Source organism: Gobius niger (genome assembly GCF_951799975.1).
Source record: "Gobius niger genome assembly, chromosome: 20".
In the NCBI taxonomy this organism is placed as follows: Eukaryota; Metazoa; Chordata; class Actinopteri; order Gobiiformes; family Gobiidae; genus Gobius; species Gobius niger.
Window position 1 is genome coordinate 11,686,145 of NC_136871.1, and position 13,852 is coordinate 11,699,996.

The following is a 13,852-nucleotide window of genomic DNA, read 5'->3' on the forward strand; positions in this document are numbered from 1 at the left end:
GCTCTTTTGTGGCTTTTTTAATTTGCTTTTTTGACACCTTTTTGTTTGTTTTTTGTGACTTTTTCATCCCCGTTTTCGTCTCATTTGTGTTGCTGTAAGATTTTAAATTTGGTTAAAGTCGAACTGGAGAATAATGGGGTCAGTTCAGGTGGGGTTTAATAAGAGTCATTATTATTTGGGGCCCCGATAAAATTAAATCTTCTGATCGATAAAGGGGCTCCGATGTCCCAGACTTTAGGACAAGCTGGTCTAAAACATATTCAGTTGCAGTTTTGGCTGAAATTTACCAAGTATACAATGCTCAAAAGTTAGTTTTGTCCAAGTAATTTTCTTCCATACCGCCTTTGCGGTGTTTATTATTTGTATGGTGTATTATTTTATTTTATTTTATTTTATTTTATTTTATTTTATTTTATTTTATTTTATTTTATTTTATTTTATTTTATTTTATTTTATTTTATTTTATTTTATTTTATTTTATTTTATTTTATTTTATTTTATTTTATTTTATTTTATTTTATTTTATTTTATTTTATTTTATTTTATTATTAGTATTATTATTCTATTATTTTATTATTAGTATTATTATTTTATTATTATTATTTTATTATTATTATTATTATTTCATTATTATTATTATTATTTTATTATTATTTTATTAATTATTATTATTATTTTATTATTATTATTTTATTTTATTATTATTATTATTATTATTATTATTATTATTTTTTTATTATTATTATTATTATTATTCCCTTTGATGAAATATTTGCAAATCCTATATGCACCAATTTTTTAGCCGTTCGTTTCATTATTTAGGTATTAAAATGGCAATAAACAGCACTAAATGTGACTTCCTTCTGCTTGTATAAACCCTGTAGAATGTTACTGGTGAAGGTGCTGAGTACGTTGAGCGTGTCCAGCCGGTGTGTAGGTCTTTGGCAGCACCTAGTGGCCGCAGGTGCGCACTCTCCCTCCCTCTGTTGCTGCTGAGCGCCAGAGAGAGGGCGCTGTCCATGGTGCTGACTGCTGCGAGCCATCACTGCTCCCTGCTGCTCATGGTGGAACTGCTCTCGACTCACACACCTCTATGTAGTGTTATGGTTGACTTCAGCTGTGTACCAAGAAAAAACAGAGTTACTATTAAGACTCAAACAACACATGAGTTTCTTGTGAATGCTAGATGTATTGGCCAGTTTATGAAGTTATTGTTATAAAGTTTTTTTATTACTGAATTAAAAGATGATGCTAAAAAGACCAAAACCTCCACTACTACAGAGCAAATTTAAAGCAATATGAAAAAGATAAATATAATTTAAAAAAAACTCTCAATTTAAAGCAAAGAATGCAAAATAAAAGAAAATATGCCTCCAGTTTTTGTAAACGCTGACTGTTTTCAGCTCTGTCTTTAATTTGTTTTTGCTTTACCTAGCAAAACCAGCCACCAGCTCATTTGCATATAATTTGTGCGGGTAAACAAAGACTTGACAATACTGCTCTGCTCAGAGTCCACTTCTATGAATATGTATACGACTCAGTTTTCTTTACGCCGTATACGTTTTCCTCAAGCCTATTTGTCTTGCATGATATCTTTTGAATTATGTATCTCTGCACATATGGCTGCTTTCCGGGCCCTTATCCTCTGCCATTTGAAGTTAGTTGTGCCTCTACTTTGTTCAGACTGAGATGGTTAGTGTGATTGGCTTCCAGGCGCGTCGTCCACTACCCGACAAGCGGAGGCGCTCTATCTCCTGCGTATGACGCCACTTCGTCCTGCTCTTATTCTAATTAACGACACAACATAATTGATTGTTTGCCCGAGCGCGCCTGCAGGAATGTGTTTGGAATGACTTATTGTTAGCCGGACAAAGGAGATGAAATATTAGGCGTTAAGTGGGGGCCGGTAATGGAAGTCCTCATAAAAGGTCTATTGATCAGGGCCTCTGGAGCATTCACATATCATAGCTTCTTAATTACACAACCACGGGGAGCGCAGAGGTCGCGATGTCTGACAGCTCACGGCGCACACCTCACCATGAGTATTTGAAGAGAATGTTTTCTTTTTTTCGTTGTACTTTGATGTTATGTACTGTATAAGCAGGGAGTATATGAAAAAACATCTTGTTATGGCTTGACAGTTTGTCCACTTGATCTTTGGTAGTTAGAATGTAATGGAGAACAATGAGAAGTCCATATGTGTAAATGTGTTATTATTCATTCTTATTCCTATCATAGACCACAGGTGTCTGCACCCACATAAACATTTGCATGATATATAAGTAATATCACATACTTCCTGTAAACCTTTTTACTAAACTTAACAAACTAAACCAGGATTAAAATAAAGCTAAATGAGCACTGTTTTGCTTTCCCACATAAACAATCTGTCCCTGTTATTGTTTACTTTTTCAATTTTTGACGTATGTTTTGTTGAATGGTAGGCAACAGCTGATGTTTCCAGGATTCTAACCCTGTTTTATAAAGTTTGTTTTTCAGCCCGAGCGCCACCATGGGCTGGGAAAGGGCCTCTTATAATCATATAGCACAACATGAGCGGAGAGCACTCCCCGAAAAACACTAATGCACTCCTCTCGTCGTGCACATACATGTATGTAATGCAAAAGTCAACTTTGTAACTGTCCAGAGCCCTTTAAATCAGTGGCTGACTGAGAGCAATAATACTGTAATCTAAGATTGAGTTAGAAATAGGGCTCGGGGCACTGGGGTCGGCGAGGGCCAATAATTGCCGCCTTTGCAGCTATATTGCCTTGTACTATGATAGCACTCTTATTATTTATGTAAAACATTGAATCGCCTACCACAGCCCCTGAATGTGACAACATCGTGATCACTCATATTGTGTTTTTTTATTATATTATATTACATTATTACAGGTGGTAATCCTCGACATTTACCTAAAGTGATAAGGGCATGAGCGTTGATTGTTTGTGGAATATAATGAATTTTCGTTTTCCATGCGGCCACAGGCAAAGCCAATGATTGCAGTTTTTTTGTGTCAGACTTTTAATTAGTTTGCACGTCCTCTTCTGGTCCCCTGGTTTTTGATTTGGAAGTTTTTATTGTTTTGACCTTTTGCCAGTCAGCCCCTTTTCCGTTTGACTTTTTCCTCTTTCTGTTCACGTTGTGCCAACTGTGTGCAGTGAGTCACCCAGTCTTGTCTCCCGAGGGTGCTTGCTTGGTGCTTTGCTCGCCCATGGGTGCCGTCGCATCACCCAAGCACCTGCTTCCCCATATCAGAGCAACAGCCAAAGAAACAGGTCTCTTGACCTTGTTCACAGCAGGATGTTTTATCGGATCAATGCCCGAGTTTAGTCCTTAACTTCACCCATCTGTCAGCAGAGACTATTGATCTTTCTGATGGAGTTTTCCTCTTTTATTGTAAACACAGCCATTTGTGGGTGGGAAAAAACACTGTGCATCTAATTATAAAGCATTTAAATCAGTTTCATGAACTTGTTGACTAGTTTTCAAGCATAATTTGTAAAAGTGACCCTGCCAGTTGTGAAATGTGTCTACAAACTCATCCCTGTGAAGAATTGGAATGCTACAAATGGATATGGACCAATATTAGTGTATTTTAAATATCAGCTAGGAAACATGAATACATACAGCACCCCCTGCTGTCACAGTTCAACACGTTTAGAAGCTTCATACACAGTAGTATAGAGCAGTGTTTTTCAACCTTTGTTGAGCCAAGGCACATTTTTTTTCATTGAAATAATCACGAGGCACACCACCAGCAGAAAATGTTCTCATCAAAGTGTCTTGACTAGGAACAACACCGTATAGTCTCACTAGCCACAATGCCTCAATACATCACTAATTCTCTTGTCTCAAAGAAATTAACTACCTGATATGGAAGAGTATAATATGGTTACTCTGCCGATCACTAGACAGCAAAGACACTCGAAAATGGTACATTATTTGTGGATAATAATGCATTTGTTAAAAAAAAAAAAAAACAGCTAGGTGAGGTTGGATAATTTCCCAAGGCACACCTGACAATATCACAATAGTGGTTGAAAAACACTGGTATAGAGGAACGGTGCATATTCTGCATCGGTCGACTACTAATAGATATTATTTCTTTATATTTGTGTGATTGAGACCTTTACTATTTTCATAAATGTTTAAAAAAATAAGTCAAATTGCTGTTGGAGCCCAAAAATCCATATTGGTCGGGCCCTAGCTACAATTATATTAGGAAAGTTAGGAATGAGTTTGGACCACAACTAACATTTTAATTACGTTGCTTCCTCTTTCATTGTTTGTTAAAGGCCTTTAAGGAGCATCTTTTATTGCTTCTAATAAACAAAGCCTTGCTCGTGTCGCCGTGTCTTCCACTATTTAGAACCAAAGCTACCATTTTTCATGATGTAGCTTAATGCTGTAGATGCAGCTCTTCAGCAACTGCCACCATCCAGTCTAATACGTACATTTATATATTCAGCTTCAGCTCTGATTGGAAATACACTGTTATCTTGTTTTTTTTAGGAACCAACGTGCAAGAAGCCAAGCGGATCCTGTCGGAGAGCGGGCTCCCCATCACCTCCGCAGACGACCTGGACGACGCTGCCAAGAAAGCCGTGGCTGCCATCGGGAAGTAACACCTAAGTGCTTCTCGCGCGGAGTGTCTCAAACTGCCGTCTGTTTAACACTAGCACTGTCGATGCCAAGCCAGTTGCTAATTGAACTGGCAATCTATCCACCGCGCACCTCCTTTTCTCCGGTGTCGACGGGAACTGCTCGTTTGAATCATGATGAGGTGACCTTACACTGGTGCATTCCGTTTGAGGTGACATGCGTAATTGCCTTTATTTGATTATCATTATTTTTTTATACACAAATAACGAAACCTCCTGTCCATTTAAAGCCAAATGAAGAGTAGCTCAGCATCGTGTGTCTTGAAACCAAAAAAAAAAACAACCATTGCCTTCTATGTTTGTTTTCCTCATACAGCGCTTTATGTTTTGAAGGAGCTACTTTCTGGAATTGTGCCCGCAGAAAACCGAGGTACACACTTCAAAAAAAATAATGACAGATTTAAGCAATAGTTTCATAATAAAGATAATAATTGTTCTTACAGTTTTATAATGATGTGTGTGTGCAGTGTAATTTGAGAATAAATGAATGATGAACGTTTTTTACGAATAATGTTTTATCGTTATTATTCCAAGCGTCACATCGTGAGTCAACAAAGTCGGGCTACGCAGTGCGTCATTTGCCTTTCGCCAAACTACTCCCGACGCTGGGCACAAAGTTTGTTGCACTTATCAGCAGAAGTCATCGGGGGAAAAAAGCGCCCACTCAGAGGTGTGTCGCTCCGTGGCGCTCCGCTGTACACCCCTTGGCTTTGCCGCGGCGTAAAAATGGGCTGAAGGGTTCAATAATTGCCTTATTTCATGCTCTCCCCTCTGTGTCAGGAATCTCTCCGCTGATGGATTGGATGGAGGAATTTAAAAGCTTGTTAAGGCAGAGCTTCTCGGGGCCCTAATATTGTTTAATTCAGAGTCGAGCTGGAGGTCACGACGGAATGTGCACACTGATTCACTGGGCAAAATTAGCGCCGCTCCTTCATATAAATATAGATGAGCTTTTGGAGGTCAGCCTGGAGACTCCTTCCCCTGCTTTTCACTGTTGCCTACACCTCAGCAGGTGGAGGGAAGGGGGGGAGGGCAGGGGAGGGAGGGGTGTTTTGAAATGGCCGACCGGTTTAATTAAGCTGAATTATTATGCCATTGGAGTTATATTTTTCCTCCCTGGCAGCGCCGCAGTATCTCTCTTCTTTGTAATTGTCTGTTTTGCTTCTTCAAGCCGCCCGTGAATTGATGTCAAACGGTAATTGCCACTTTATGAAGCCGCCGTAAGTGTTTAAGTGCAGAAGGGGAAGGGGGGGGAGTGTGATTCCTTGAGACAACAGCGTCAGGCCTGTCTCCTCGCAGGAAGTATTGGATTTATTGTGTTATTCCAAAGTGACTGTGAATATATTGGTTCATAAAGACGGCGTGCGGGCATGAATTGTGCTGGCTATTGTGTTGCATCTTTAATGGGTTGGTCTAATCTTAAATCGGGCAGTGTCCAGTCAGTCCATCCCCCCCCCAGACAGATCCCTCCTGATAGGTCAAAAGCAAATCGGATACACATATACTATTGGCTGACGAAGACTTGAGGCAATGGTGGCTCAGTGGTAGAACATTTGCCCATAAATCTTGAAGTGTTTTGTTCCAGTCCCTGCTCTGACCAGTCCAAAACACTTTGTCATTGAACTCATGTGGATGGAACAAGTGACATTCAGACAAATAATGTTTCAAATGCTATTTCATGTCAAGTCCAGTGACAATGCAATCTTAAAGGTGCATTACGCAACTTTTTTATGTGAAAATTAAAGTTGGTATTTGACCTTGTAATGACCCAGTGGCTGTATGAGTGGTCAGGATGATGCATTTACTTTCAGTCACGGTGGTCTCTACAACGCTCCGGGATCAATTGTTTTGTAGGTTTTCTGGTGAGAGGGTCCGTCCGCAGTGAAAACCTTCCAAACAAATGATCCCAGAGCGTCCTAAAGACCACTGTGACGGAAAGTAAAGGCGCCATTGTAACCAGTCATAGATACAGACGGCAACATTGTGACCATGTCTGTGAAAGGCGCTATATAAATAAAGATCTTCTTCTTCTTCTTCTTCTTCTTCACGTGGGGGCGAGGCTTCGCCGAGGGGGAAAATAGAATAATTTGGGAAACACAATTTTTAGCATTTTCTGGTGCAATATGAACTTATTTATCACATACAAAAAAAGTCAAGTGTAAATCGGGCCCATATGGATATATTCTCACAGCAGATTGTAGCAAGTCATAGCAAGCGCTAGCTAGCTGTTAGCATTAGCACGATGCTAACATGTAGCATCATGTAGCACCGTTTTATGCATTAACGGGCTGTTGAACCACTTTTCTCCTCCCCATGTCAATGTATCTTTATTTAGTAGAAAACTATATTCATAATTCAGCATTTGTTAAAGTACTTTTTGAACAATTTGTGAAAGTTGGGATTTTTCTCAAAATTGTTTTCCCCCTTAACTGTTTTCAAACATGACCATATATGGGTCATCCCAGAGATGCCATCTGTATCTATACAGCTGCTGGGTCACTACATTGTCAAATACACACAATGTCAACTTTTTTTTTCTCACATAAAAGTTGCATAATGCATCTTTAAATAAGCACATAGTGTTTTCTAGTGACTGTGCCTACACTTTGTTTTTAGGTGTTTTTAGGTTTCAATTTCATTCTGATGAACATGTTTATTTTCTTGTGTGCAGATCCTAAGAAACCATAATCCAAGCTCTAACCCTGTATATTCTTACTTCTTCATGCTCTTCTGCCTTTTTCTTCCCCATATGGTCGGGACTTTATATAAAGACACTTCTCGTTCACACCGAACGTGTGATCGTTTGTCACTTGTCGTCTGTCATCGCCGCAGAACCAACACATACTGACAGCTATTGTGAAAATGACTTTTTTTGAAAGTACCATTAGACTCTCCGTGTCTACTTATACTGATACTGTCATGCCTGTGTAATTGAAGGACTTATTGATTCAAATATCCTTGGGTAAGTCTCAAAAAAGGCTTATTAAAAAGTGTTAAAATGCACATGCGATATCTTGCCTTACCATGACAATCTGTGCTTTGCAGACATCTCTCAATCAATAACAATGCAGGCTGTGTCTTAATACGAAAACGGATGTTTAGTTTTAATGGAAAGTTAGCTGGTGGCCCTAAGGGACTCGTCAGCATCACTGTGCTAATCCCGATCTTTCTGAAAATTGGAAAGTGTACTTTACCAATCCATCTTCCCCTTCTCCTGTCAAGTCTTTCCTCATTGGACTTCACCACTACATAATCCATCTTGCTCTCATTCATCACATAAAACCTTCATATGCTGCCTGTATGTCAACCAGCATCCAGTGTGGTTACATGCAGAGCAGCAAGGGTCTTCCAATTGCAAGAACTTGACAAATATGAGCAGCATGGAGGAAAGTCACACAGACCGGGAGACCACGTAAAATCCACACAGAAAGTCCTGAATCTTATTGTTGCGAGGTGAACGGCTGAGTTTCCAAAACCACAGTTAACCTGGAAAAAGGTCTAATCCTTCATATTGGTGAGTCTAGCTTCATAAGAGCTTCTAAAGGTGACTTTGACAGCTAACAGCAATAACACCTCATTCCCCCCTGATCTTCTCCGCTCTCATACTTGTGCCTCGCGAGTGTCTCATGTTATCGCCGTCAAGCGCTCCAACCCACAGCACGCACTCACAAGATGTTTCGCGCTCAGAGCCAGGGAAAAGTGGCCTGTCACCTCTGATTTTGGCTTCACCATATATTCTGAGCGGTAATGGCGAGATGAAGGCTGCTTCCAGACGGGCCGCCTATGAACACACCAAATGAACAAGAGGATAAAGCTTGGCACAATGTGACTTTTGGAAGTAATTGTACGTGGGGTATGTGCAGACGTTTGCTCCAGTCTGTTTATGCAGGCTAATACTTGTGTGCTTGTTTTTGTTCAGCAAAGAGAAGCAAAGTGGATCGCTTTCCCCATAAGCGTAAACGCCGCTAAAGCACGCCTCAGCCCTGCTGCAGGATTTGCCTGTGCAGAATCCATTTGCATAGGATGAATACATAAACTCTGTAGTGGCTAATTGTAAACATTCTTGTATTTGTCGTGTAAGCAGTGGGTTTTGTGGAGCATGTACTTGTGATTTTCATGAATCTGCTACATGTACCTGAGGATACTTTTGTCTCACTCACAGAAACAACATTTTAAAGGTTAAACTTATTTCAGAGTGTCCAAAGGTAAAGAGTAAAGTGGCTGCTGGTACTTTCATTATCATTTTTGATTTAATGCATTTTATTTTGAAGCATAAGCAGCCTTTTATCAACACAAAGACTGGATTTTGTGATGCAAATGACTGAGACGCCGTGGCAGAGGTATACAGCGGAGGAGGGTTGGGCACGTTGTGTAAAGAGCCCGTTTTGCAGAAACCGAGTGAGCGTTTTACCATGAAAAGGGAAAACAAATCAGGCCTCATTTTGTTTTACCTAATCTAATACATGTTTGAGTAATCAGACTTTCTCCTTCTCAACTGCTCAAAATGCTCTGTTCCACTAACATGCTGTATGTTAAGATTCATATCATCCTCCTCCAGATGCTGCACATCTGTGTTAAAAAGCCCATACTAAGCTTCACCTTATCATTTCTACACTCAAATTGTCTTCAGTACAAAGTATGCTAATGATGATTGTTACAAGCTCCCTTTTTTGTATATTAGTTTTATGTGTGCCTTAAACGGCGTTTGGGAGTAACTAGAGTAACTGTATTCTTGTAAAGTTACCCTTTCATTTGAGAGTATTACAGTTTCCAAATATCAAGGGAATATATCACAGTATTCAATCATTACATTTTAGCTCCATATTGCACAACATTATAGACCCTTTAATTGTTTGTAAACATTCCCGGCTTAGCTGGAGGCAGGAAGCTAGATTCCTATCGATTTCCATTGTAGCTGTTGTCATAGTAACGATAGAGAAATGTTTAACTGTTGTTGGAAATATCAGATAAACCTTATTTTATCGTCTCAAATGTCATTCCTCTTTGTACTGTGTTCTTGTACCTTAAGCCACAACAAGACAGTTTTAGTTGTAGTTTTACACTTATAATCGCTGGTTTTAGTTTAATCTTATTTCTCTTGATCACTTCCTGCTTCCAGCTGATGTCACTGATGATGTCAGCAGCAGTTAAAGGGTCTTATGAACTCATGTCTGTCATATGATGCGGTATCTGCTGCTCCTGTCGAGTATTCAGTAACTAAAGACAATTTATAAATATTCTCCCTAACACTGGCCTTAAACCTGTTTCTTTGTGCATGGATCCTCTGACTGTGTGAGCCCTCGGTTTCGATTGGTCATTACTTCAAGCCCTGCAATATGATTGGTCCTGGTGGTTTGCTGCCTTCTTCGTTGTGATTGGTGCGGCAGCTGTGTGACTGACCCAACCCTGTGTCTCCACCTGGAATGGCCACGCCTATTTAAAGACACACCTGTCTGCTTGTTTGGGACTGCTGGCCTTGCATTTGTTTGTATACGTTAAGCCTAATTTTGTTCGTACACTTGTTTCCTTTTGTGTACCCTGATATTGTTAGTTTGCAACCTTTGTTTATTGGTTTTGTTTGCACTTGTATATTTGTAAATCGCCTTTTTGTCCACTTTGTTATTAAAGTACACACCTTAATTTATCCATCTTCCATTTTGTTTTTTTGCTAATTCCCTCCACCCTAGGTTGCAACAATGATAATGCAGCTATTTGTAAGTGTGTCATGTTTTGTTTGAACTGGGACGAATGTGATCAGATATTGTTTTCCATACATTATTTGAAGCTTTAATTTTCATGCAAAATGAAAGGATGGCTATAAATGGCTTGAGGCATGGCAGACAGACTGTTCGATAATGACTGAATTTTTCCCCCCGAGATTCTCTGGATTGAAAAGTAGCTGATGTCATTCGGAGCAGACTCGGCGTGGGCCAAGAAGGGACCGCTCTCCTGAATGAACACAGACATTACCTACTGCTACAGGAGATTTCAAACACTTCCACTTGTAAAATCCTCCATTACCCGGGTCAATAGAGGGCAATAGAAGTAGAATAAATACTTGGACCTCTGACCGGGCCTCGCAGTCCGCTGTCCGCCTCTTTGATTGCCTGTTACGAGTTGTCTAGTGCCCTTTCTATCTCCAACCACTTCCCCTGCCATGTCAGATATGGGGAAACTAATGAATGCACAATGACTGGACTCATAAACGCCCAGTGCCCATTCCTGCCTCTGCAAATTTATCCACAGGTTGCTTTATTGTGACGAGGAAGAGGGGAGTGTGAAAACAAAACGGGTGCAGGTCACATACTCATCTCCAGGCTGAGATTAAAAACTCATTTTTCAAGGCGGTCCCGTCTTATCGAGGTGGAATTGCCGAGCTCTTCATGCAAATGGAGCTGTGATTGGGCGCACAGGAGGTGGATGCGCGTGTCCACAGTGTGTCCCTCTGTCCAATTACCCCAGTGAAGATGAATGAGAGGCTCAAGGCTTCAGGAGCTGTCTCTCACTCAGTAGGACTCAGGCTTTCCGGCATTTGTGGGATCAATGAATAGAGTATCATTGTTACGCGATGTTCAAAGCTAATCAGAAGGATAGAGATTTGTGCAGGTATGCAATTTTCTCCTCTAAAAGAACGACCGCAATAACATCCCTAACCAACCACTTGCCTGAAAGGTTTTTTGTTGCGTTTTATTAACTTTTCTTGAGATGGCAATGGTTCATAGATTAACAATTTCTTGAGTTTCTGCTTTTGAAATATCATACCAACTCTCTAACCTGGCTAACGCCAGGCTGCTGTGTGCGCTCGAATTATTTCGAACTGCACAACAGCCTGGGGACCATGGCCCAAATTTTCCGGTGGATTTGGGAACCAATCACAGAACAAGGAGGGACGGCAAGACGATGACGCGCTATTCGATATACGGAAGCTTGTAGTTTATTTACGGATAAAAAAAAAGAAGTTTATTGACGGATCCAACATGACAGCAGCAGACACAATGGTATTTTTCGATCAAGCTTTAGACCTTGTTCTAAATAATTTAGCTCAAAAGTTTACAGCGGGTACGTCATACGTCATCTCATACGATGATATGATTGGCTGTGACTACGTGCAGACGCATGATAGACTTTTCTTTTTTTTTTCCGTATCGCCCAATAAACGACTATGGACGATCGTAAACCACACCTCTCCTACGAGAAAATGAATTGGTGGTCCCCAGACTAAATATCACTTGTGATTTTAGTCTGGTGTTAGCCAGGCTACCAACTCTCATGGGTGAACCCCACTAAGTCGCAACATTACAAAAGTATACACTCAACAAAACTCACAGCTGTGACATCAAGATGCTGATTACCTATAGGAATATTCTGTGTTGGGGGTAACGTATTGTTACAATAATATAATACTTTTTTCAGTAACTAAGGAATATAACATATTACTTAACATATAGATATTAGTATTATATTTATTTATCTATTTATTCAAAGGGACAATGCATATTAATGAACATATAAATGTAAATATGCCAGAATTATCCAATGGCTACTTTCCTTTTCAGCTGAAGACGCTGCTTTTCAGACGAGGTTTTAGTTGACAATGCTGTGATTGTTCCTAAGTAAATTCTGTAATGTTTTTTGTGATTCTCTGTGAAGCACTTTGTGATTTTATCTGTTAGAGGTGCTATATAAATAAAGTGTCTTCTTCTTCTTCTTCTTCTTCCATCTGTAGTCCCTGGCAGATCAAGGAAATACAAAGACCACAACATTAAAGATCATCACACAGATCATCCACACAATAAGGACACTCACTATCAGATTTTGACAGATGTGTGAACAATTTTTGAGAGAAATAGGTCTATTGTGTATATATGTATATGAAAAAAAAAAAAGTCTAAGTTAGTAAAAGAAGTGTTGCGTTTCCATTTTCCTGTCATTTTTAACACGTGTAAGTAGCGGCTTTTCCAAATACAATAGAATTAATGGGCCAGATCTTGTGGCGGCGCACGGGGCGGCGCAGGCTCTTGGCGAATTATTTTCCGAGTGGCGGCGCTATATGTGCCATTCGCCTCCGCCACCTGTGAGGGGGCGTCACAAGAGGAGGTGACTGCACTGATGGAAACACGGCTGACACGGCTTGCGTTCTGTCTTAAGCCTTAGGCTCTCACAGGTCAAACTAAAAACTTTATTTACCCCATCGTGAGCTAAACGATGTTCACGTCTCGAGAGAAAAAGAGCTACAGCGTCCGCTGTGGCGCGGATCGGCCCGAGCTTGGCGTGAACGCGAAGCAAAACAAAAGCACATGTTCACCCCACACAACCACTCTCCTGGACACGGAGTCGATCTGGTTGGAGGAAAATGTGTGTGTCTCAACCCACTTAAATGCGCCAAGTCTGGAGTGGCAAGATCACAAAGTGCGCTCCTACTGAGCGCAAAATGTCACGCTATCGTCTCCGTTTTGATGCACAAGATCGGGCCCCATGTCTTGAATTCATGTTGTATTTTGACAAACTTCTCAAAGTAGACAACTGCTTATGATGCCATTGCTGTCCATCGGCTGACAGAAATGGCCTCCCCGATCACCACCATTCACACAGGCGAGGTTGTCCATGGGCACTACCATCAGTACAGTCTTATCCCTTTCGTCTCATGTGATTGGGTAATACAGTGCTTCACATTACTCTTGCTCTTGCACATCAACGTTCAAACTTTGGAAATTCCATCCTGCTGAGCCTGTGCTGGTTTAGTGCTGGTTCGCGTGATTTGCCATTGTGTATCTTAAAGTTAATCTCACGTTGACTTTCCTATCACACGGCGGGATTACTCCGTCTGCCCTGCCGACTGCTCTTCACGCGCGCTCTCCCTGAACAAAGCGGTGAAGCAGCAGTTTCCCGCGCGCCTTCCACAGTGTAACAGCTGTCATTGCGCCGTCTTGGTGGAGCCTCAAAGTGGTGGCAGCGGCTTGGGGACATCCCTCCTGTCTCCCTCCACCTGGATCGCGCGCCCTTCAAGCTCCCCTTTCAAGGACGCTTAAAAGAAGTGCGCGGTGGGCTCTGGTAATGCAGGCAGGTGTCCCCAAGCGCCGGGACAGCATCTGCTCTGGAGGGGGCGAATGGGGCGGTATGTGTGCGAGAAAGACAATGAGATCTCCAAAAGAGCATTATGCAGAAATATGAAATAATGAAACAGC

General features: G+C 40.8%; 1 protein-coding gene across 1 annotated transcript in view; it reads left to right on the plus strand.

Annotated features, from left to right (window-relative positions):
- The window catches only part of suclg2 (succinate-CoA ligase GDP-forming subunit beta), a 94,561-nt gene extending 89,446 nt beyond the window's left edge, over positions 1-5,115 (plus strand). The window contains exon 11 of the mRNA XM_079579316.1: positions 4,519-5,115. Within this exon, the coding sequence (XP_079435442.1) occupies positions 4,519-4,631 (113 nt within the window). The 3' untranslated portion in view covers positions 4,632-5,115. The remainder of the gene's footprint in view (positions 1-4,518) is intronic.
- The last annotated feature ends 8,737 nt before the right edge of the window (positions 5,116-13,852 follow it).